Source organism: Balaenoptera borealis (assembly GCF_965194805.1).
Source record: "Balaenoptera borealis genome assembly, chromosome: 12".
Taxonomy (NCBI): domain Eukaryota; kingdom Metazoa; phylum Chordata; class Mammalia; order Artiodactyla; family Balaenopteridae; genus Balaenoptera; species Balaenoptera borealis.
Window position 1 is genome coordinate 34,775,962 of NC_138869.1, and position 23,228 is coordinate 34,799,189.

At 40.0% G+C, this 23,228-nt stretch overlaps 1 protein-coding gene across 21 annotated transcripts in view; it reads left to right on the top strand.

Moving 5' to 3' along the window:
* CFAP20DC (CFAP20 domain containing) overlaps positions 1–23,228 on the top strand; it is a 290,901-nt gene that overhangs the window by 241,931 nt on the left and 25,742 nt on the right. For 18 of the 21 annotated variants that reach the window (XR_014232111.1, XR_014232112.1, XR_014232113.1 and 15 more), the window contains one exon: positions 10,805–10,899. Coding sequence is in view for 18 of the 21 variants with exons in the window: in XM_082344685.1 (XP_082200811.1) it covers positions 10,805–10,899 (95 nt within the window). In the remaining 3 variants the exon portion in view is untranslated. The other 3 variants (XM_082344686.1, XM_082344687.1, XM_082344684.1) reach the window with 3 other exon arrangements.

The window sequence follows — 23,228 nt, forward strand, 5'->3', positions numbered from 1 at the left end:
TTCAACAAACATTTACTGAGTATCTGTGTCAAGCCCAAGGTGAAGAAGACAGACATGATTGCCTGCCTTACAGAATTTACAGTCTGGGCATAGCTCTTCTTAAGGAGGCCCTCTCTCTTTCTAGATTCTGGTCACTGTTCCTACCTCGTCCCTTAAGGCTGGGGGTGGAGGGATGGCAAAATCCCTAGGATTCTATACTGTCCCATGTGGTTCCCCTATACCCGTCCTTACCTTTGTAAGAAGCCCTTTCTTAAACCCTCCTCAAATCATGCTAATTTGAGTGTGCCAAGTGTTTTCTGCTGGAACATTGACTGATATTAAACTTGCAGTAGACTTAGAACTCAGGCAAGGCTTCTCTGAAGTAAAATCTGAGCTGAAAGATGGAGAAAGTAAACTAGGTGTTTTAGTCCATTTAGGATGCTGTAACTGTATACCATAGAGTAGGTGGGTTATGAATAACAGAAATTTATTTCTCACAGTTCTGGAGACTGAGGTGTCCAAGATCAAAGTCCTGGCAGATTTGGTGTCTTGTGAGAGCCCTCTTCCTGGTTCATAGACAGCTATCGTCTCACTGTGATCTCATATGGCAGAAGAGGCAAGGGAGCTCCCCGGGGTCTCTTTTATAAGGGCACTAATCCCATTCATTAGATCTCCACCCTCATGACCTAAGCACCTCCCAAAGGCCCTGCCTCCAGACACCATCATATCGGGAGTTAGATTTCATCATACAAATTTGCAGGGGAGGTGATATAAACATTCAGTCTGTAGTATTAGGCCATTATGGTAAAAGAGACTAAGGATGTGGCTCTCCATCTGAAGCCTGGGGGTAGAGTGGCAGTAACAGTGAGGGAAAGGCACAAAACTGTGCTGTAGAGATAGTAAGGATCAGACTATGCAAAGCTTTAAGCCAGTGCAGAATTTGGGATTTTGCCCTAAGCGCAAATTTTGAAAAGCTCCCTCTGGATTCAAGGGAGTCCAGGTTGGCTGGGAGAAAAACAAGGGAGAGATTCTAAAAGCATAGATTAGAATGGTGGCAAATGGGTGTGGAGCAATGTCAGCATATTCAAGAGCTAAGACTGGGACCTGGTAATGGATCCTAAATATTTCTAACACATCTTCACATAGAGAAACAACCAAGACCTCAGGTTCTTCATGTGCTAAACCAAACTCCTATGACATCTCCCTAATTTCCCAGTTCATTCATTGGTACCAATACTGTTTTATTCCCAGAACCCAGACTTTAAGCTTCCTCATTCTCTCTTCAGACTGGCTTCTACCATGTGACAGGAAATGTGGTCACCAGTGGCATCTGAGTTGCACTTCTTTTGGCTTCCATCTTCATTGTACGACCATCTCTCTTTTTCAGATCCAGTTTCAGAAGTTGTAGGGAAGCACAATGATTGGCCCATATTAGGTCAGTTGTCTACCCATAGGCCAGTCAGCTGAGGCTCTGGGCTCATGTAGGAACATGATCATTCCCAGAGTCGTGTGGTCAGAGGGAGCCGTTCCAAGGAGAAGGGAGAGGAAGGAGTTCTGGACAGACAGTTCCTTACCTCTCTCCTACTGCATCTTGGAGAGAGATTAGAATTGTTCCTTAGAAGCCCCAAGGGGTAACAGTAGGAGAAACAGGTGAAAATGAAAAGGAAATTTTTTTCCTCAACATAAGGAAAAACTTTCTAATAGTCAAAGCTATTGGAAGATGAAATATGGTCTTTGAAAGTAGTAAGTACACAGTTACTGGTGGTAATCAAGTATAGACTAGGTAAGCACTTGTTGGGAGTGTTGGGGAAGGCCTTCAGAACCAGAACACTGAGAATCTGGTTAGAGAGCTCCTGCAGGAAACAAACCAAAAGTAAACAATAACATCTTAATACTTGCTCCAGTCCATACTAAGACACATGCAAAAGAGTTCCCAACATACACTTTGTGTTTCCAACTTATTGCTTGAGCGTCCTGGTTCAAATGAGAGATGAAACCTATGAAGAAAAGCTATTGAGAGCTCTTATGCTTCAATTTCAAAAAAATAGAAACATATATTTTCTTAGTTTTTCATCCTAGTAAACATATTTCTGAACCAGCATGCTGTTTTCTGAGGCAGAAAATTAAAAATTTTCTGTCTTGGCTATAAAGAGGCAAGTGTGTGTCCCCAGGTTGACCCCAAATTGTGTGTGTACCAAGCACATGATGAGAAAACAATAGCATGTTCCTAGCAGGTAGAGAAAGAGTAAGATAGAGGCAAAATGCAAGAGTGGGTTGCAACAGCAGCATTATTTATTGTCATGGAAACTTTCAACTCTGAGTGGCGCTCAGTATTCTGGACTAACAAAGAGACTCAACAGTCATGCATTCAGTAAATATTGAGGAAGTGCGTATTCTGTGCCAGGCACTCTTCTAGGTGCTGGGTAGAGTCAAGTGGGGGAGACTTCATTCATTGAACGATCAAACAAATGAGGATGTAATTATGAACTCAAATAAGAGCTCTTAAAGAGATCACAGTTGCTCTATTAGAAGAAGTAACAAAGGAACTCAGCTAGATTAGAGAGCGAGCGTCCAGGAGGACTTCTCAAGAGTGTGATGCTTGAGCCAAAATGTGAAGGTTGGGTATGATTTTACCAGGATAAGGAGGGGGTGGGTAGGAGCAGGGGAGGAGAACATGGCCTAGACAAGAGGGCACAGCCTGGGCAAAAGTCCTATGATGGCAGGGAGCATGGCATATTTCCAGGAATCAAGAGAAGCCCAGTGTGGCTGGAGCATGGTGAGTGAGAGGGAGAACAATGCAAGATGAAGTTGGAAAAACACATAGAGACGAGGCTATGCAGAGCCTCAAAGGCCAAGGTAATAATTCTGGTCTTTCTCCCAAATACGATAGCTTCCCAGTGATATTGAAGGGTTTGAAAAAGAGGTTGACATAATCAGATTAGCATTTTGGCCATAGTGTGAAGAACAGAGAAGTGAAGCCAGAATGAATGACTCTAAGGGGATCAATTCAGAGCTTTTACTGCAGATAACAGGAGGCAAGGTAGTTGCTTGGACTTTGGTGGTGGATGTAGAGATGGTGAGAAAGGTAGATTCATAAGGCATTTAGGAGGAAAATTGACAGGAATTTTCATAAGAGCCTTGAGAATGTTCCACTTCACAGTTCCTTCCTCTAAGACAAGTGTCATTCAACTACAGCCTATGGGCCAAATACTGCCCATTGCAGGATTTTTTTTTTTCTTTTGTAAATAAGATTTTATTGGAACACAGCCACGCCACTTGTTTACTTATCGTTTATGTCTGCTTTCACACTACAGCAGCAGAGCTGAATAGTTGCAGCAGAGACCTGTGGCTTGTAAAGCCCAACATATTTACTGTCTGGTCCTTTACAAAGAACCATGGGTTTTACACTACAAAAACATCACCTCCGTGATATTCCAAGATGCAGAAGTTCTTAATTCAGGGTCCAGAAGTCCACGAATGGGCTTCAGATGATCTCTGACTCCTAAAATTGAAAGAAAATTTGGTATTTTTGGTCATTTTTCTGGGAAAACAGTTTTCACCAGGTTTTAAAAAGAATCTATGAATTCTCCCCGAAGTGAGCTATTTCCTAGTCCTCTCCCTAGTCTGTTCCCTGGCCCTAGAAGATGTTTAAAACCCAGACTGCTTTCAGTGAATAAGAAATTTACACTGGTACCAAATGATAAATATCAATAAGTATTGTATAGAAATTGCTGCAAATTGCTAAATTCCTAACAGAAGATCTCCTGTATAAGTATTTCACACTGGGCTGGCTCCTCTGACCCAGAGCTTATGATGGCAGGTAGTTCAGTGCTGTAAATGAGAGCTACGTAATAATTGTTGTCATGTTTTAGATTTCTCAAATAATTACTCACCCAAATAAATATTTAAATGTATACAAGATTGTAGGCAGTTTCCTTACAAGGGAATTCCTTTAGGGAACACACAAATAAGCTGATCAGCCCACAGCAGCCCATGTTGTTTTCTGTTAGCTAGAATGCTTCTTCCATCTGACTATGAGCTCTCTGATTTCCCAGGGTCTGACACACAGCAGTTCAGTAAATGATTACTGTATATGTAGACAGATGATCAAGCTAACTGTTGCTCTCATATCATGCATGTATTTGTATATATGTGTGTATGTGTGTGTACATATATGATGTATTTATAGGAAGCACGTTAATGAAATAAATGTGTGTAAAATTCTCTTGTAAACAAAATCTTGTTTTTAAATGAAGGAACTGAAACCATAGTCTATCTTAAGTGAGGACATTATCCTCAGTTGTAAAAATATCTGAGTCAGCTCTGATTCAGTTAAAGCTCACTGCCTCCCTTCAAAACTCTAACATGCAAGTTGAATGGAAAGAGCATGGTATTTGCGGGGGGCAGGATTTTAATGTTAGATGAATTTGTCCACTGTGAGGATTCACAAGATGGTATTTATCTTTCATCTACGTTATATTTTTTATGTGGTATTTGAAGTGAACCCATTGTCTTGACTCTTAAATAAAACACACCTTCTGGTGACAGAGCTCAGCATGTATAGATGTGCCTGCAAGTCCTTTCTCTTCCGTTTCAAGAGGAGGGGCGGGGGTGGGAGGCCTGCCTGGGTCCACGAGAGAAAGGAGGGGGAAGCAGCCCCTGAGCGTGCTCAGAGAGCAAGCCTGACTGAAAAGGATGCTTCTCCACCAGGGGACCTGGAGGTTTTCATTACAGGTAGAGGGAAAAGGATTATAGTCAGAGCTGAGGAAACCAAACAAAAGAGAGTGTCAAGTCCAAACGACAGGGCAAACATGGAAACGGGAGAACGAAGAGCAAGAGCAGCCTCCAGAGCGCAGGCAGCCGGGGGAGAAGCAGGCCGAGGGAGCGGCTCCGAGCTGAGCTGGGGCTTGACACGTGGCAACGGGCCTGATCTGGCACTCCCCCGCCCCTAGGTGTGTGCGGCCTGCTGCTGGGAAGGCAAGGGGGTCAAAACGTGGCTTAGCATTACATATCACATATAAAAATGTAAACGTGAGGTACAGGTGCTAGACTACACATTTCTGGCTTATTAACAAGTCACAGAAAAAAAAGATTGCTCTTGAAAAAATGAAATTATTAAATGTATATGAAGTAAAATAAAAACAAAACAAACAAGAGAAAGAGGAATGTTATATGATATCACGTATGTGTGGAATCTAAAAAATAATACAAATGAATCTATATACAAAACAGAAACAGACCCACAGACACAGAAAACAAACTTACCAAAGGGGAGAGGGAAGGGGAGAGGGATAAATTAGGAGTATATGTATACAACCTACTATACATAAAATAGATAAACAATAAGGTCTTCCTGTATACCACAGGGAACTGTATATTCAGTATCTTGTAATAACCTATAATGGAAAACAATCTGAAAAATATATATATATATATATTACATATGTAACTGAATCACTCTGCTGTACACCTGAAACTAACACAATATTATAAATCAAATATATTTCAATAAAAATAAAACACATTTTTAAAATACTTAAAACAAAACAGAAACAACATCACCAGGGTGGGAAAATGGTATAACCTGAAGTGTCTCAAGGTGTGGTGTGGTCTGTGGACTCATGATCCCAAAAGATGGAACAGTTCCAGATGCAAAAAGGTGGTCAGTCTACATATTCTACCCTCCTCTCAGGAGATTCACAGTCTGTTAAAGGCTCTCAAAAGTCCTGCAAGAAAACCTACTGGTTGACTTTGTTTAGCCAAATATTTTCCATATTTTATAGTTAACATGGAAACCCTTTATTTCAAAATATACTTTGTTAATGCTTACTTAATAAAAAGCCAAACAAATGAGTTGTTTTGATTAAAGTTTCTTAATTGAATAAAATCTTCTAAATCTTAACATCACTTGTTATGAATTCTGCAGTCATTTTTTTTTTATATCTTTACTGGAGTATAACTGCTCTACAATGTTGTATTAGTTTCTGCTGTACAACAAACTGAATCAGCTATATGTATACATATATCCCCATATCCCCGCCCTCTTGAGCCTCCCTCCCACCCTCCCTATCCCACCCCTCTAGGTCGTCACAAAGCACCGAGCTGATCTCCCTGTGCTATGTGGCTGCTTCCCACTAGCTAGCTATTTTACATTTGATAGTGTATATATGTCAATGCTACTCTCTCACTTCGTCCCAGCTTCCCCTCCCCCCGCAGTGTCCTCAAGTCCATTCTCTATATCTGCATCTTTATTTCTGCCCTGCCATTAGGTTCATCAGTACCGGTTTTTTAGACAATGGAATATTACTCAGCCATAAAAAAGAACGAAATTGAGTTATTTGTAGTGAGGTGGATGGACCTAGAGTCTGTCATACAGAGTGAAGTAAGTCAGAAAGAGAAAAACAAATACCGTATGCTAACACACATATATGGAATCTGTAGTCATTTTTACAAGATAAAATTAGATGCACCTTACCCCAGAATAAACTCACAACATATACCAGAATAAACTCCAAATGGATCCAAAATCTAAATGTGGAAAATGAAACCATGCAAGTAACTGGAAGAATAAAAGGGTGAATTTCTATAGAACCTGGTTGTAGGGAGGAACTTCCTAACTCTGATTTGAAATACAGAGGCAGGGACTTCCCTGGTGGTGCAGTGGTTAAGAATCCACCTGCCAATGAAGGGGACACGGGTTCGATCCCTGGTCCGGGAAGATCCCACATGTCACAGAACAGCTAAGCCCGTGTGCCACAACTACTGAGCCTGTGCTCTAGAGCCCGCAAGCCACAACTACTGAGCCTGCATGCCACAACTGCTGAAGCCTGCACACCTAGAGCCTGTGCTCAGCAACAAGAAAAGCCACCGCAATGAGAAGCCTGCACAACGCAACGAAGAGTAGCCCCCGCTCACTGCAACTAGAGAAAAGCCTGCACGCAGCAACGAAGACCCAAAAGTAAATAGATAAATAAATTTATTTAAAAATATAAATAAATAAATACAGAGGCAATAAAAGAAAAGATTGATGCATATGACTACAGAAAAATTAAAAACCTGTTGCATGGCAAAAAATATCATAAGCAAACACAGATGACAAAATGAGGGAAAGAGACAAAATAAAAAGACCTGATGGAAGAAGAGCAAAAGACATGAACAGACAGAAAAAAAAAGATAGAGATATAAAATACACACATGCATACACCTATATACACATATATATTAAATAGCCTTAAACATATGAAAAGAGTCAACTCTACTCATAATGTTCATAATGAGAACAAATGCAAAAAAATGGAAATCAAAACTACTTTAAGTTATCAGTTATTATCTCTCGGATTGGAAAGCATTAAAAACTTGACAACATAATATTGTGACATGTCTGTAGACAAACCAGCACTCTCAGACATTGCTGGTGGGAATGCTGATGGGTACAACCCTTGTGAAAACAATTTGTCAGTATCTAACAATACCAAGTGTGCATTTACCTTTTATTCCAGGAATCCCACTTCCAAGAATTTATCTTGAAGGTATATCTCCACATATACAAAAATAGATATGCCCGAGGTTATTCATTGTAGCATTAATTGCAATAATCACAAAATATTTAAAACTTGCCCAAACATAGGACAGTGGTGTAATAAATGTATGCCACACTGCGGAGTACTATGCAGCTGTAAAAAAAAAAAAAAGGATAAGGAAGCTCTCTATGAACTGGTATGAGTGATTTCCTGGATACATTTTAAGTTGAAAAAACGAAAGTGCAAAAGAGTAATTATAGTATACTACCTTTTACATTAGAAAGAAGAGGAATGAAAAAAATAGACGTGTATCTGCTGAATTTTTGCAAAAAGAAACAGAGACACAAGAACTAATGAAACTGATTACCTCTGGAGGAGTGGGTGGGGATGGTGTTGAAATGATGAGGGGGTGGAAACAGACTGGAAGGGATGAAAGAAATCTAACTCTTACTGAATATGCTTTTCTGTAAAAGTTTGACTTTTTAACTGTTAATATTTTACCTACTCAAAACAACAAAAGTAATAAAAATCAAGAATGAGGAGAAAAACTTAATACAAACAGAAGCAAATGACGCTAACTATATTTCAAATTAAGAATGTAACCACACTGAAGAGGTAGGAAAAAGAACTAGCCTAAGTAAATTTTGAACATGGTATTTTGACTAATGAAAAAAAGAACCGTAAACAGAGAATCCTAGAGAGTAGGTTTGGAGTGTTTTATTGGTTGTTTTGTTTGCTTAGTTTTGTTTGAAACTACTTTTGGCGTGTTCTGTACTTCAGAAAGTAAATAAATATACTGAGGCTAATGGGAGCCAGGTTCCTCAGTGTCAGAAAGGAGAAAGGAAAGATGGAAATGACTCTGTGGTATTATATTAGTATTAGAGGAAGCAATATGACCTCATGGTTATAGACCAGGGGCCGACAAACATTTCTGTAAAAGGCCAGATCACAAATATTTAACTATGTCATCATATCACAAAAGCTGTCATAGACAATATGTAAAAAGGTGAACGTGGCTGTATTCCAATAAAACTTTATTTATGGACACTGAAATGTGAATTTTATATAACTTTCATGTATCATGAAACATTGCTATTTTAATTGATTTCAACCATTAAAATATATAAAAACTATTTTTGGTTTGCAGGTCTTACAAAAACAGGCAGTGGGCCAGACTTGGCCCATGGGCATAGTTTACCAACCCTTGATAGAGAGATGATGATAGATAGATGATAGATAGATAGATAGCAAATGTGATAAAATGTTTAAATTGGAGAATCTGGGTGAAAGATATATAGTTCTTTGTACTCTTGAAACTTTGCTATAAATCTGAAATTACTTTAAAACAAACAAAAATCACAAAAAGAAAAACTCTGTATTTCCCATAGCTACTGCTGACAAGAAAAACATTAACCAAATCATTGGCCTAAGAAGTAATGTCTTGCCTTTTATAACATCTGCTTTTTCCTGCATGTCCATGGACCACGGTAGAAGCTACTACTGCCATCGTGTGGAGTTTCTAATTTGTCGCTGGGGTGTCATCATATGATAATATTATTTTTCTCCTGTTCATCTTTGCTCTCCATCTCTCTTGCCGAGTAATGAAGCCACTGGGCTAGTAATTTGTATGTGACCTTGTAATTTTCCATAATGTAGGAATTTTTTGGTCTGCTATAATTAAATGGACTAAGTAAAAGGTGCTTATCAGAAAATGCCCCATTAGCTTGGAAGTCTGTGACAAATCCTTTCTAATGTCCTTAATGTGTTATTATGAAATTCAATTACACAGCAAGCTCACCTTGCTTATTTCACAAGCCATAATCTGGTGATAGCTAAGGTGAGCAGTGAGTGAAAGTATCTTAAAATAATACAAATAGGAATTGGATAATTTTTACATTAAGATCCTTTTTATACAAGAAGAGTAAATGGCTTGCAAAGAAAACTTCTATTGTATAGACTTGAAATCATTCTACAATCCTTGGCTGGTTTAATTCCAGCAGAATCCAATTCCTACCTTGGTTTATCATTGTGGGTACAGCCATACTATGTATGATCTTCATTGATAATGAAGATGATAGTGGTCATAGCTGAAATTTTTTGACAGCAGCTCTGTACCCAGATCCATACCAAACGTTTTTCATCCATTTTTTTCATTTCATCTTAACGACAAAACTCTGGAATAACTATTATTATCTCCTTTTTATACATAAGGCTTAGTGATGGTATAAGTGACTTGGCAAAGTTCTCACATTTCGGAAACATGGTGCCAGGATTGGCCTAGAGAGCCAGTGCTCTTAGTTACTGGTCGGGACTGTCTCCCATTGTAGATAAAGACAGCAGGAAATGCAGAAATTTAGAAAGAAATTTTTTGGTCATGAGGACATGTTCCTGTTGAGAAGAATAAAGTCAATGACACAGGCTGCTGATATCAATGCAAGAAATATAATTCACTTTGGAAGATCCTTCACATTCCCCTTCCTGCTCTGTTCCCGTGAAGAACCTCAATAGCAAGTTTACAGATGAGAAAGGGTTGAAGTAGAACACACAGTGACTCATGCCTTCAGGATGTCACTGACTTATATCACACCCACCCAGGTATCTGCTAGGGGGAGCAGAGAAACAGGAAAAGAATGGAAAGAAGGAAAGTAAAGAGACTGGGAATGAGGTTGGAAGTTGGAGGCAGAGGGACGGGGAATGCAGGAGGTGCTTTCTAAAGTGGCTTCGCCCCCATTCATACCGGGAGAACTGAAGTATTGAGCCACTCAAGGGCCCAAAGGCCCTCACTCTCCCTTCTTTTGTCCTCCCCTGCCCTAAAGCCCCAAGTGAATGCATACCAGCTCCCACCATCATGGCTGGTCCATGACAGCTCCAAGACTAACTTCTCTTTTGAATCACCAAATGGACTCTTGTCATTCATGACATGTAACTTTGTCAGGCTTTCTTATCCAAAGGTCCTAAGGAGCTTTGTCTCTGCTGCATTTCTTCTTAGCTGTTGAAATAATTTTCTTAGGTGAGAGGAGCTGTGCTATCGTTGACTATCAACAGTAATAAACGTTTGAGAGGAACAGTCATCATCATTTAGTTGGTGTATTTATTGAACAGCTAGTTAGTTAAGTAATTGTGTATTTACAGATCTATAAAACTGAATATTAATTTCTGGACATCTTATTTTCTGAAATATGAAGAAGGGAAAAATGTGTTTTTGTGGAAGCCCCAGGGAGTTAAAAATCCAGGAGAAAGGTAAAATCTATATATATATGGAATTACAAACATGTGGTTCATTTATTTTCTTCTTTTCTTTTTAGGGACTGGTTAAATATGCTGAGCCCACCGATTGTTCCTCCCAGTCAACAGCCAGCAGAGCGGCATCAGGATTCTTCCGGAAGCTTGAGTGCTCAAGGTGGGAATATGAAAAACACCAAGCTTAAAAAATAAAAATAATTAACTATAAATAGAGAAAATCAGTCACTTTGAGATGCCACTGTTTTTATTAAATGCTGATCACTTAGGCTCACACACCCAAAATGAGGTAATCTGTGCCTCATTTTATAGGATGATAGGTTCTTTGCAACTTAAAGGTATTTAAAAGAGAAATTGTCCTTGTTATCCTGAAGGTTAATCCATGGGCGAAATATAGTTTAAGGCATAAGAGCATGGCTTTGGTGTCAAATTGACCTTCATCTGAATTCCAACTCTAGCAATTCCTGCTGTGTGACTTTTATGAATTTCAGTTTTGTAAAATAAAACTAATAATAGATGGTGCCCACCTGCAAGTTTTTCATGAAGATTCAGTGAGGTATACTGTATATGAAATACTTGGGATAGCGCCTACCAAATACCAGTTGTTAGTATTATTATAAAGCAGACCCAATACTCCAGCATCACGGAGATCCATGTTTTCGTTAATACAGAGGTACAGCCGTTTCATTAAAGCAAAGGCTGTCACAGAGCTATGACAGGTAGTAGTAGTAATAGAAAAATTAGAAGGAAGCAGGGATGAAAATTTGCCTGGGGTTCTCTTTGTTGACGAGAGCCACAAAGATGAACCGTTTAGTTTCTGGCTGTGAGCAGGGAATGTAACAGTCAGGAGTGTGTAGAGGAAGGACATAAAAGAATCTTCATCAGACACAGAGGGGTGGAGATGGGAAGGGTGGGGGGAGATCTAAAATGCATAGCTGGAGTGACAGACAACCTCAGAGTGGGACTCCCTGAGATAGCTTTCCCAGTTGGATTATAAAGATGGAAGCTCTATATCTATGGTTTAAAAAAAAAAAGGAACTGAAACCAGTATAAATTACTCCAACAAAGGTGCCAGGGTTTTTTTTCCCTAATTGTCCCAGGGAGAAAGTGGAGCATCCCATTTTTCTTCAGGTATGGAGCGTTCAGAGTGAGAGCTCATACATCTTGAGTTGTGCATTTTGGTTGCCCAAGGGATGGAGATGTCGCTGTGATTTACTATCTGAGATAGATGCTGCCCCTCAAATTGAGCCTCTTTTTCGGGGTCTACATTTATAATTACTCATGACAGAAAAACAGCATCTTGGCTGTCAGGAGGAGTCCTTGCTGTGAGGAAACAGGTAATATTTTAAGTATCCTAAATAAGCCACAGGAGAGTGTGGTCTTTAAGCAAAGGCACCCAAGATCTGTAGTGGTGATGAGTGGCTGAAAGGATGTCTTAAAGTTGCCATTGCAAAGTGATGTTTTGACAGCAGGGGCTCAATTATGTTGAAGGTAAACAGAACTTGCATGGAGGACAAATTAACAAATTAAATTCCAAGAATTGTAGAAATGTTCTGGCCAATGTTAACCAGATCTGGTACCCCTTCTCCCTGTCACCCTAGATTTCCATCTGGTATCCCTTTCCCTCTTCTGATAAACTTGGATAGTTTGTAGTTAATGAAAACCATCAAAAAGTAGTGTTTCCTATTTGCTTAATCTTTACATGTCATTGGCTTAGTTTTAGACAACGTAGCATACACTTACCAATATACTGAGCTAGTGTTTCCATCTGTTCTTATAAAGTGTTTGTCAAAGAAAAATAATAGGCTCAAGCATCCAGTATATACCATCAGAAGGAGAAGGGAGGCACAGTTGTGAGTAGTCTGGGACTCTTCCTGGGTTTCTGTTGCACAATACCATTAACTCAGCACCTAATATATGCCAGACACTGTGCTCAGTGATTACATTTAGTCCTCACAAGTAAGTCAGACAGAGAAAGACAAGTATTGTGATATCACTTATATGTAGAATCTAAAATGTGATAGAAATGAACTTTTATACAAAACAGAAACAGACTCACAGACATAGAAAACAAATTTATGGCTACTTAAGGGGAAGGTTGGGGGGAGGGATAAATAGGAGTTTGGGATTAGCAGATACACACTACTATATATAAAATAGACAAACAACAAGGTCCTACTGTATAGCACAGGGAACTGTATTCAATATCTTGTAATAAACTATAATGGAAAGGAATACGAAAAAGAACATATATATACACATACGCATAACTGAATCACTTTGCGGTACGCCAGAAACTAACACAACATTGTAAATCATTATACTTCAATTTTTTAAAAAAAGAGAATGTAAAAAAGAAATTTAGTCCTCCCAGCAGCACCATGAGGAAGATACTAATTTTGTATATGCAGTTGTTATTTTTTACAGCTGAAGAAACTGAGGCAGCAAGCTCTTAAATAATTTGCGTAAAGTTAGTCATTGGCAGAGCTGTGATTTAAACCCAAGCAGCCTGGCCCCAGAGCCCAACCACTGTTTTTATTTTTTAATTTTTTTGGCTTTGAACCAAGTAAATAAATTACCTAATCAAAAAAATACTATATATAAACCAGGAATTGAAAAATTACTTTTCTGTTGAGAGTTCCAATCGACAGGAAAACAAATTAAAACATCTCAAGGGCTAAGTAGTTAAGTCCTTTCAGAAAAAAGAAAAGCAGACCTCTGGTCACCTGTTTCAGGCCTGGACCTGCCTCCCCTGCCGCCCCCCACCCAGGCTTGTCAGAAATGACTGGTGGCCACACTCCCTCCAGGGGGGTGAGTGGCTGAGGGGTGTAGTTACCGTGTTGACCAGATCTAGGGCAAGGCCAAGGGAGTGAGGGGCTGAATGAAGGGCAAGATGACTAGAGTGGGGGACTGCCCGGCCTGGGTGGTCGCTGTGCCCATCTTCTCCAAGGCCTCTCTAGACGACTTTATCTGAGTAGGTCAGGCTCTCTCACCTCACCTAGTGCCTTTTCGTCACAGCCTTTTCACAGTTTGTAACTCGTGATTCGTTTACATGTTTATTGCCTTTTTTCCTAGGAAGCCTAAGAGTTTTTAAAAGCAGAGACTGTCACTTTGCTCACTCCTAGATCCCTAGTACCCTGAAATTTCTGGCATATATTAGATACGCTGGATTCTCATTAGAAGGAAGACAGGAAGGGAGAAAGGGAGGAAAAAGAGGGAGAGAAATGTTATTCAACTGGTCATTTCTTGTAACAACCTTGGAAGGAAAAAAACAGGGTAATTCATTGAAATCTGACTTTCAGTTTTTCCCCCAATTCCAATTTTTTGGTTTATTAGGCATATTTGTAAAATTTAACAATGAGAGTATTGAACTTCGACCCATACATTTTAGCAATTAAAACAGTTATAGGTCACCTTATGCGGTGGCTCTTAAACTTTACTTATAAGCAATGAAAACTTTTCTGTCAAGTGAAATCTCATATGGAATCCCAATAAGTAAAGGAGTTAAAAGCAGAACTGCTCTGGGTGAAGTGGGAGTTATGGTCTCAGAACCCTGCCGTGGGGCCCTAATGAACCAGTTAAAAACACTGATGTAGTTCATCACCCTCAATTTGACCTTGCCCAAGGTCAAAGGCTCAATCAGAGTTAGGATTTGGATCCAGTCTTCCTCCACATCAGTGCCTTTCTGCAGAACCATTGCACTGGGATGTGAAGGTGGTTTTGAAGGCTCGTTCGCAGGAAAAGAGGCTCTTCCATCTTCAGACTTCTAGGATAAACGTAATAATAGCTAATGTTTATTTCATCTTCCAGTGGCCCAGGCCTACATGTGCACTTTAATTCTCAGAATAGCCTACTGAGACATAGGTACTATTATTACCCCCATTTTACACATGGACACTGGTACTTAGAGCAGGGAAGTGACACGATGAACCACCACATCTCCATCAGAGATGGAGAGGCCGAGATGTATCCATGCAGCTAGAGGCATAACTGCATTCTAACAGCAGGGAAAGATGGCCTAACCAATACGTAACTCTAGAAAACTTGCCCCAGCCCATACAAAAGTAAATGCATGCATTATACCTGGCCCTAGAGTCCCTTCTTTATTCAGTACAAATTTGTGTCACAGCCCCAGTTTCTACTAGACCAGAATGTCTCAAGTTCGTGAATTCCATCTTGAAATGAATGGCCCGGCTCCCAGCAGAGCCGAGCAGCCAGCAGGAACAGCACTGTACTCCGCGCCATTCGACTGGATGGAGAAACGGGCAGCTCTCAGCTGGGCCATAGTACATTTGCCAAATATCAATTACCATGGGCACGGGTGCCCTTAACACTTATGAAAAATGTGTTTTTCTGGAGACCGTGTGAAATGTAAAAATGGGAAGTTAAGATTTCAGAACTTACTCAAGAAAACTACCAAACTGACCTTTTGAAAATGAACCAGACTTTGCTCGGAGAATAGTTGTCAATTTGTTTTTGACATTTGTTCTTCTACAGCTATGACCCTTAAATATTCATGCTTACCAGCTCCAAAATGGAATAATAATGCCTCTCTTCAGGCCTGTAAACCTTTTTTTGCAGGTTGCATGGATTTTGAGTGAGAAAGACACTCAGAAGGGCTTTTGGAGTTGCCAGAGTCTCATAAAAATAACATTCTCATACCTTTTGTACGGCAAAGCCACAGAAGATATTCCTTTATGAACATTAATTAATCTCCCACAAGATATAAATAGGCAGCGGATGCTTATTTTATAGGTGTAATATCCAAATTACTATTAAAGAATTTATAGAAATCTCATGACGCCTCACAGCTAACCAGAGAGAGGGGAACCTGGCCGCCTGTCCTGGGTCCAACAGAGGAATCCTTTCACAGTTCTGTTTCCCGCCATGCAATTATTTGACGTTTACCTAATACGCTGAGTCTAAAAGCAGTCTTCCAAAATCTGTTTTATTAGTCATCGCACCAGACGTTATGCTTCATCGAACAACCGTGGTACCCACAGTGCTTAACATGGACGTTGTAGGACATTGTAAACGCTGCATAAATATTTGATGAGTAGAATGAGTGAATCTTCTGCCCATGGGAAACAGGATGATTTGGTCTACTTTTTGGATCTTCCCTGTATCTTGAAGATTTATTCAAAATGCAAAGGAGAACTTCCCCTAAAAAGGCAATATTGACAATCAAAGTAATAATAGAAGCCAGCATTAATAAAGCACATGCCCAGCGCTGTGTCGAGTTTTCCTGTGCATTACCTCTCAGTGACTTCTCCTAACACTTACTGGTATAGGGCTGTGCTGTTTCCCCACTGTATGGGTGAGGTTAGGGTCACAGCGCCACTGATTGTGGAGCAGAACACTGACCAAGGCCTGTCGGACTGGACTGTCTGTACCCTTAAGCCCCACACTGTGATAGAACCACAGAATTCCCATTTAGGTCAGTAAGAAATACACAGCTGAAATGTCCAGTGCAGTTTTTTTAATTTAGGTAGTTTTCTTTCTTGAGCCTTTCTGGATAAAATAGTACTCTCTTTAGAATTCTCCTTAGACCCATAGAGCCCCCGCCTCAACTCTCGGCTTGTGAAATGATTTGTTAGCATTTTCAGGCATACCTTTGTGATATTGCGTGTTCTGTTCCAGACCACCGCAATAAAACAAATATCGCAATAAAATGAGTCTGGTTTCCCAGGGCATATAAAAGTTGTATTTACACTACACTGTTGTCTATGAAGTGTCTAATAGCATTACATCTTTTAAAAATGTGCATACCCTAATTTAAAAATACTTTATTGCTAAAATATGCATCATCTGAGCCTTCAGTAGGTTGTCATGGTAACATCAAAGATCGCTGATCAAAGATCACCATAACAAATATAATAATGCAAAAGTTTGAAATATTTTGAGAATTATCAAAATGTGACAAGAGACACAAAGTGAGCAAAAGCTGTAGGAAAAATGGTGCCATTGGACTTGCTCAACGCAGGGTTGCCACAAACCTTCAATTTGTAAAAAGGACAATAAATCGAAGCGCAAAAAAACAAGTTATACCTGTATGACATTCTTGAATCCAGATTCCTTCCCCTTCCCCTGTGAGGCAAGTAGTTGCCTTTTGGTCTCTGATTAACCTTGGGGCAAGGAAGTATTTTCTTATGCAGCTTTCAGGGTCCGGGGGGTGTCTTCTCTGCATAGAAGAAGTGATTAGAGGGGGGCAGTCAGCCCTCTCACTATATAAAGAAATGCCTTCTTTTCAGGCATACTGGAAGTGAACCCTCTAGTAGAGAAGTAAACACACTGATGGGTGTCTGAGGCTCTCTCCTATTCCAGAACCACCCCCCACCTACTTATTCCCCAAATGTACAACAGAGGGGCCTTGGCCCAGGATGTGGTCCTAGATTCCATTGCTGGAATTGGGATACATTTCCCCCTGGCTGCAGCGTTGCCACCTTGCCTGAAATCAGGCCCTGGAGATACTACAGGCTTTGTAGGCTTCAGAGCTCAATAGTCTGACTAGGGACCTTCCTTCATGTGCAACAAAAAGCATTCAGAGTGGTACTTCACATAGTTACAAGTGCACATAAATGTCTTGTGAGGTATTCCCCAGCTTCACTGCAATATAATTGACATATAACATTATGTTAATTTAAGGTGTACAACGTGATGATTTGATATACAAGGGCACATTTGAATCACATTTGTAAGCAGAGACTACCTGGAAAGAATGAAATTGCAAGAATTCCTAACTAGTCATCCAAATTCTTCAACGTGTCGTTTTAAGTGGCATTTTCCGAGTAAAATGTAGCCGCTACGAGATTTTACAAAAGGAGTGATGTACTTATTTCCCAAATGAAACCTGAACTGTAATCTTGGCATATCATTTGCCTTCCAAAAAACAATATAGCTTTCTAATAGAAGAAAGTACATTTTCATCCTTTTTATTCCTTTATTGGTCATTTATCTTTCTCCCATTTGAGGGCACATATTTGCCGAGAAACAAATCTCAACAGTTCACTTTCTCCAGTTTTAGTGCAAGTTAATTTTGCCCTACTGTGACATAAGTTGGTGGAAGAGTTTGCAAGCACCTGGTGCTCAGCAGAATCTTATCTAAAATGTCATCTTTATTGATCCGAAGGCTGACTGTTCCCAGTGGTGATCCGTCACCATTGAATTGTGTAAACAATAGTGTATTAGTATGCACATAAAGATACAGTCAGTCAGTTTCCAAGATCTATAAGAGAGAAAATGCATTAACTTGTAAAAAAAAAAACAACTCCAGATGGCAGCGTCAGAAAATCGAAAATCAAGTACAGTGTCTTGATTCAGAGATTTTAAATCTGATAAACTGGTGCCACATCATTTATTTTCAAGCTTGAAGACTGAGCTTCTGCATATAGGTTCTCTATTAGCTACAGTTAAAATGCATTAAATATAGATAATTAAGCATTTATATTAATTGACTCAAAAGGTGAACTGGAGGAATTATCTGCTCACACTGATCTAACCAAGGGGAGGGCAGCTAATATTGCTGTGTTTGGTCTGACTCCGTTGGTTTTTCTTCTGTTATTGCCATTAACCAATTTCAAAGTGGACGAAGCTGAAAGTTTGTAAATAGATTATTATCTGAAAGGCAATTTTATTTCACTAGAAATGGCTTTATTATGTGAAGAAGAGTAAAAATGTAATTTGGACCCCTGTCCCGATGCTCTTAGTCTGGTAGCAGAGAATGGTTTTATTTGTTAATTTGTCCTTTTAGAGTTTCTGTAGCCAGTCTTTAAATAGAGCAATTTAGCATTTGGGAGAAAAGCGAACTCTGCACTATCCAAGAATTTAATTGAAAATTACCCCATACCCATGCACAATAATTACCTTTCAAAACATTTCCCATTGCTTGACATCACAGTGGTAATTGCTTAACAATATTATAATTTCATTACGTAGAGATTACAGTGGCAAAATGATGTAAGTTGGAGGCTTTGAAAATTAAGTTATAATGAAAACAAAACCATTTGTGCAAGTTTAAAGCACTTATTTCAATATAAAGTTATACATAATATCACCCAATTTTTGTATGAATGTCATTGTTGGTAGAGTTCCAAAATTCACGCATTTAAAGCTTTAGTACTAAAAACCACAAAACCTGCCTTAGTCCCATGGTTATAATGCATGAAGTTCCAGTTCTACAGCGATATGTATTGGAATGAATGCATTTCTATAGCAGTTATTGCTTCAGTTTGCATGCATTATGTAGCCAAACCTCTACTAATGAATTGGATCCACCTTGATCCCTTTGCAGTTGGATGATAAAGACCCATGGCCCGTTACAACGGTTATTTTCGTTTTGAAAGGCTCCTGACTAGTTGTAAAAATGTATTGAGTTTTCTAATTTAATAACACCAGCTTAGGGCTTCCCTGGTGGCGCAGTGGTTGAGAATCTGCCTGCCAATGCAGGGGACACGGGTTCGAGCCCTGGTCTGGGAAGATCCCACATGCCGCGGAGCGACTGGGCCCGTGAGCCACAATTACTGAGCCTGCGCGTCTGGAGCCTGTGCTCCGCAACAAGAGAGGCCGCGATAGTGAGAGGCCCGCCCACCGTGATGAAGAGTGGCCCCCGCTCGCCGCAACTAGAGAAAGCCCTCGCACAGAAACGAAGACCCAACACAGCCAAAAATAAATTAATTAATTAATTAATTTAAAAAAAAAAAAGTTTCCCAGGGTTGCCCTCTGTAGTGGAGTCTGGCTCCATTTAAAAAAAAAAAAAAAAAAAAAACCACCAGCTTAAAATTTTATCTTTTTGGAAAGTACAAGCACAGAATGCACTAAACAATTATATAGCATATAACTCTTATGTGCCAGAGATCAGAATTTCCCCCAATGTGTTGTTGCAGTAAAAACAAGACATTGGATGGCAGGTCTTTGAGAAAATTTGACTTATAATTATTTACCTCAGTAATATGTGGTTTTAATATCACACCTGATGGAAAAAATTAGTGTTACTTTTTTGAAAAATACATGATTTTTGATATAAGAACTTTTTATTTAAAGATGAATTAATTATAATATCCTGTATAAAATTAGTAGGGGGCTTTGTGTTTCATTCAAACCTTTTTTTTAGTAGTAAAAAATCAAACAGATACAGTTTTGGGGTAGGGAGTGAGGTATAAATGAACACATCCCTCTCGTGTCTAACTCAGATATCTTATGTTTTCCATAATGATTATAACATTTGCTGAGTACTCACTGTGTGTGTGCTGAGTGTTATCTTATTTAGTTCTCATAGGTACTATAACAGGTACTATTACTATCCTTACTTTACATATGAGGAAACTGTGGCTGAGTAGTGAATTTTCTCAATGTCCCACAGCTGTGAAATGGTAGAAATGGGATTTGGACCCAGATCTATCTGACTTCATTGTCTAAATGTCTAAATTCTGCCTGTCTCTCTGAAGTCTTTTCTTTATATTTAAGCTTTATCAATGCTGTTCTGAGTTACTAAAAAAGCTGTAGCCTATTGTTTATGATTTATTTATTGTATTGTTATTATTCTTAATAGTAATAGTAGAGATTATTTATTGAACAACTACCATGTGCTCTGTGCTATGCATATTACCCAGTATCCAACTTAGTCCACAAAGCCCTATGAAATAAGGTTATTCCCATTTTAAAAATGAGCAAACGAAGGTTCAGTGAGGTAAAATATCTGTAAACAGCCTAAGGGCATGCAGGTGGTGAGCAGCGGCGCTCCCATCCATCCCCAGGTTTGTTGGATTCTAGAGCCCAGGGGTGCTCTTAGCCGCTCCCAGTTTAACTCCTCATTAATCTTTAGTAGCTGTTTTTGTTTTCGTGTGTGTATGTCACATATACAACTAGGCTGTCTCATCCATAACCAGACTGCTCAGTCACGTAGCAAGCACACAGTGGTTACTTACTTATCACCTGATTTTGTTCCGTTCTCTGAAGTAGCCCCAATATGAAAGGGTTGATGGATTGAATATCTGAAAGTAAAGGACATGCACACTCTCCTTTGATGTGCAGAAGTGACCCAGGGGATCATCTTCAATATGAAACAGCCACTTGAAAAGCATTCCCACCCTCTCCTACTTAGAGGAGGAGGGTGGAGGCAAGGCCCTAGGGACCACTCTTAAGGTAACAATAGAAAATAAAGGAAAGGCAGCCTGCCTTCTCTGAGTTCCTGTTCTTAATCAGAAACTGTGCAAGATGCTCAGGTCAGCTACCACCATCAATGTGACCGTTAGCTAAGTCCTGTCATATTTCAAGGATGCAAGAAGCCACTGCAGCCAAGAGTCACAAAAACTCATCAAAGGCACCATACGGGTCATTGGATCTGGCCCCCTGTCCTACACAGGGTTCATCTACAAATCTCACACAAATGATTGCCCCAGTCCCCGCTTCACCCTCCCTAGAGTCCACGTTCCATTTCCTGGTCAGCTCCAGTGTCTAGAAAATTCTTCCTTGTGCTGAGCCAAAATCTGGCTCCTTGTAACTTTCACCCATTGATCCTGTTGCTTTCTCTTGGAACCCCACAACATCTTCTTAATTTCCCATTCATTTGCCACCCTTTATATACGTGAAGCCAGAAGGGCTGTTGTCACTTCCATCAAGCCTTCCCTTTTCTGGAGTTACTAAGCTCAGTTCCTTTGGGCCTATTGAGCTAGTTGCCTTTGCCCCTCCCACAAGGACTGTCTCATCTTTGTCAGTGGTTTTGGAAATATGAAAAAGCAAAGTTCTTTTGTTTCCAAAACTGATGTCTTTAAATGTAGGACACCTTTACAAATTTTTACTTTCCATATTTAAATCCCCATAATGTAATAGCTTCCAATTGAATGTGTTACACCAGTATTGTGTTAACAATAAGATTGAGCAGGTATGGTCAAAAGAACACTGAACTGGGAATCTGGAAACCCAAGTTCATCCCTGACTCTGCCTCTAACTCACCAAGTGACCTCAGATGAGCTGCTTAACTTTGCAGACCCTGTTTCCCTCATCCATAAAACGGGCGCGATAATTCCTGCCTCTTTCACAGGATCATAACAGTCAAATGAGCTACTGCATGAGAAAGTGCTTTCTAAACCATCGGGGGTTCTGCTAGTTGAGATGTTACTAAGCAAGGCAGATGAAATCATTCTTCTGTTAAACCCCACTTTTTAAGAACTGCTGGCACTGTGTGCAACTCACCAGAGAGTCCGCTGATTTCTTGTTTCCCCCAGATCACTGCAAACTCTTTGAAAACAGGGCCTCTCTCTTATATCTTCATATTCCCAACACCTGGCTTGGTGCCTGGGGCAGGGAAGGATCATGTTAAATGTTTTTGGGTGGTTAGAAGAAGGATAGGCAGAGGAATGGCTGTGGTACGGTTTCAAACCCCCACTCCACCATTTTGTCACCACTTCCTTGGCCTTAACTCCAGTTCGTCACTGTCCTGACGGTGTCCATGCACCAGCTTAATCTGATTTTGGCTGGGTAAGGTGAGGTCCCACCACCACCACCACTACCACCGCCTTCCCTTCCTCGGGGCAGTGACGCTTAAGATCACAGCTTTGTTTCACAGTCATTGATTCACCCTTTCAAAAGGTACTCAGTATTTACTGAGCCTCTGTTCTGTGTCAGCCCTGCCCATGCCCACCATCCAAGCCCCTCCAAAACTGACCCTGGTGAGCTTGTAGCCCAAAGGTTTGGTTTTCTTTGGTCCTTAGTAGCCTGTGCTAAGGAAGAGAGACAACTGTTGTCTTAATCATCCCCTCCTCCCTGAGCCTGCTCTGGTCCTCTCCAGCTGAGGGAGGTCTTGCCCTCCCAGCCTCCAAGCCTATTACATGGATTTTGAGAAGTACTCAGAAGGCACTCGCTTGCTAGTGCTAGTGATGGCATCAAGTACATAAGTACTGAGCACAATGATGGGCACATACAAGGTGGTCAGGAAATATCTTAGTAAAGCTTTTTTTTTTTTCATTCCATGCCATTTGTTGAAAACCAACCAAACCTTGCTAACCTTGCTGGTTACTTAGGCGGTAGGTGTTCTCTTCATCCAAACCATCTAAATAGCTGTCACAAGAAAAAAAAAATCAAGCCATGTTCATTTTCCCAGCAAATTTGACAGATCTTGCTACCACTAATAAAATTACAGATCATCTGACATTGTTTTCCATATGTGTTCTATGCTTTAAGTATCATATTTCTAAACATTATTTTAATTCATGTTTATTTGGTAGTCTTTTTAGGTTGTATGAATGGGGATTGAGCTCTTTATTAGATCATTTAATTTGCGCTGTTTGGCATTTGTGCAGCTCTGGCCCATGAAGAAGTCTAGAGCTGTGATAATCAAATTTTGAATCCTGTTCAAGTATCCCTAATCCTCATAACTCTGTAGTCCTTTGGCCCTCTTCCTTAATCCTTTCTCCTCCCTGCCAGCTCTCCACGCTCATTTTTCTTGTACTTTATAGCGGATCTGGCCCCTGTGATCACCGTTTCTTCTCTGTC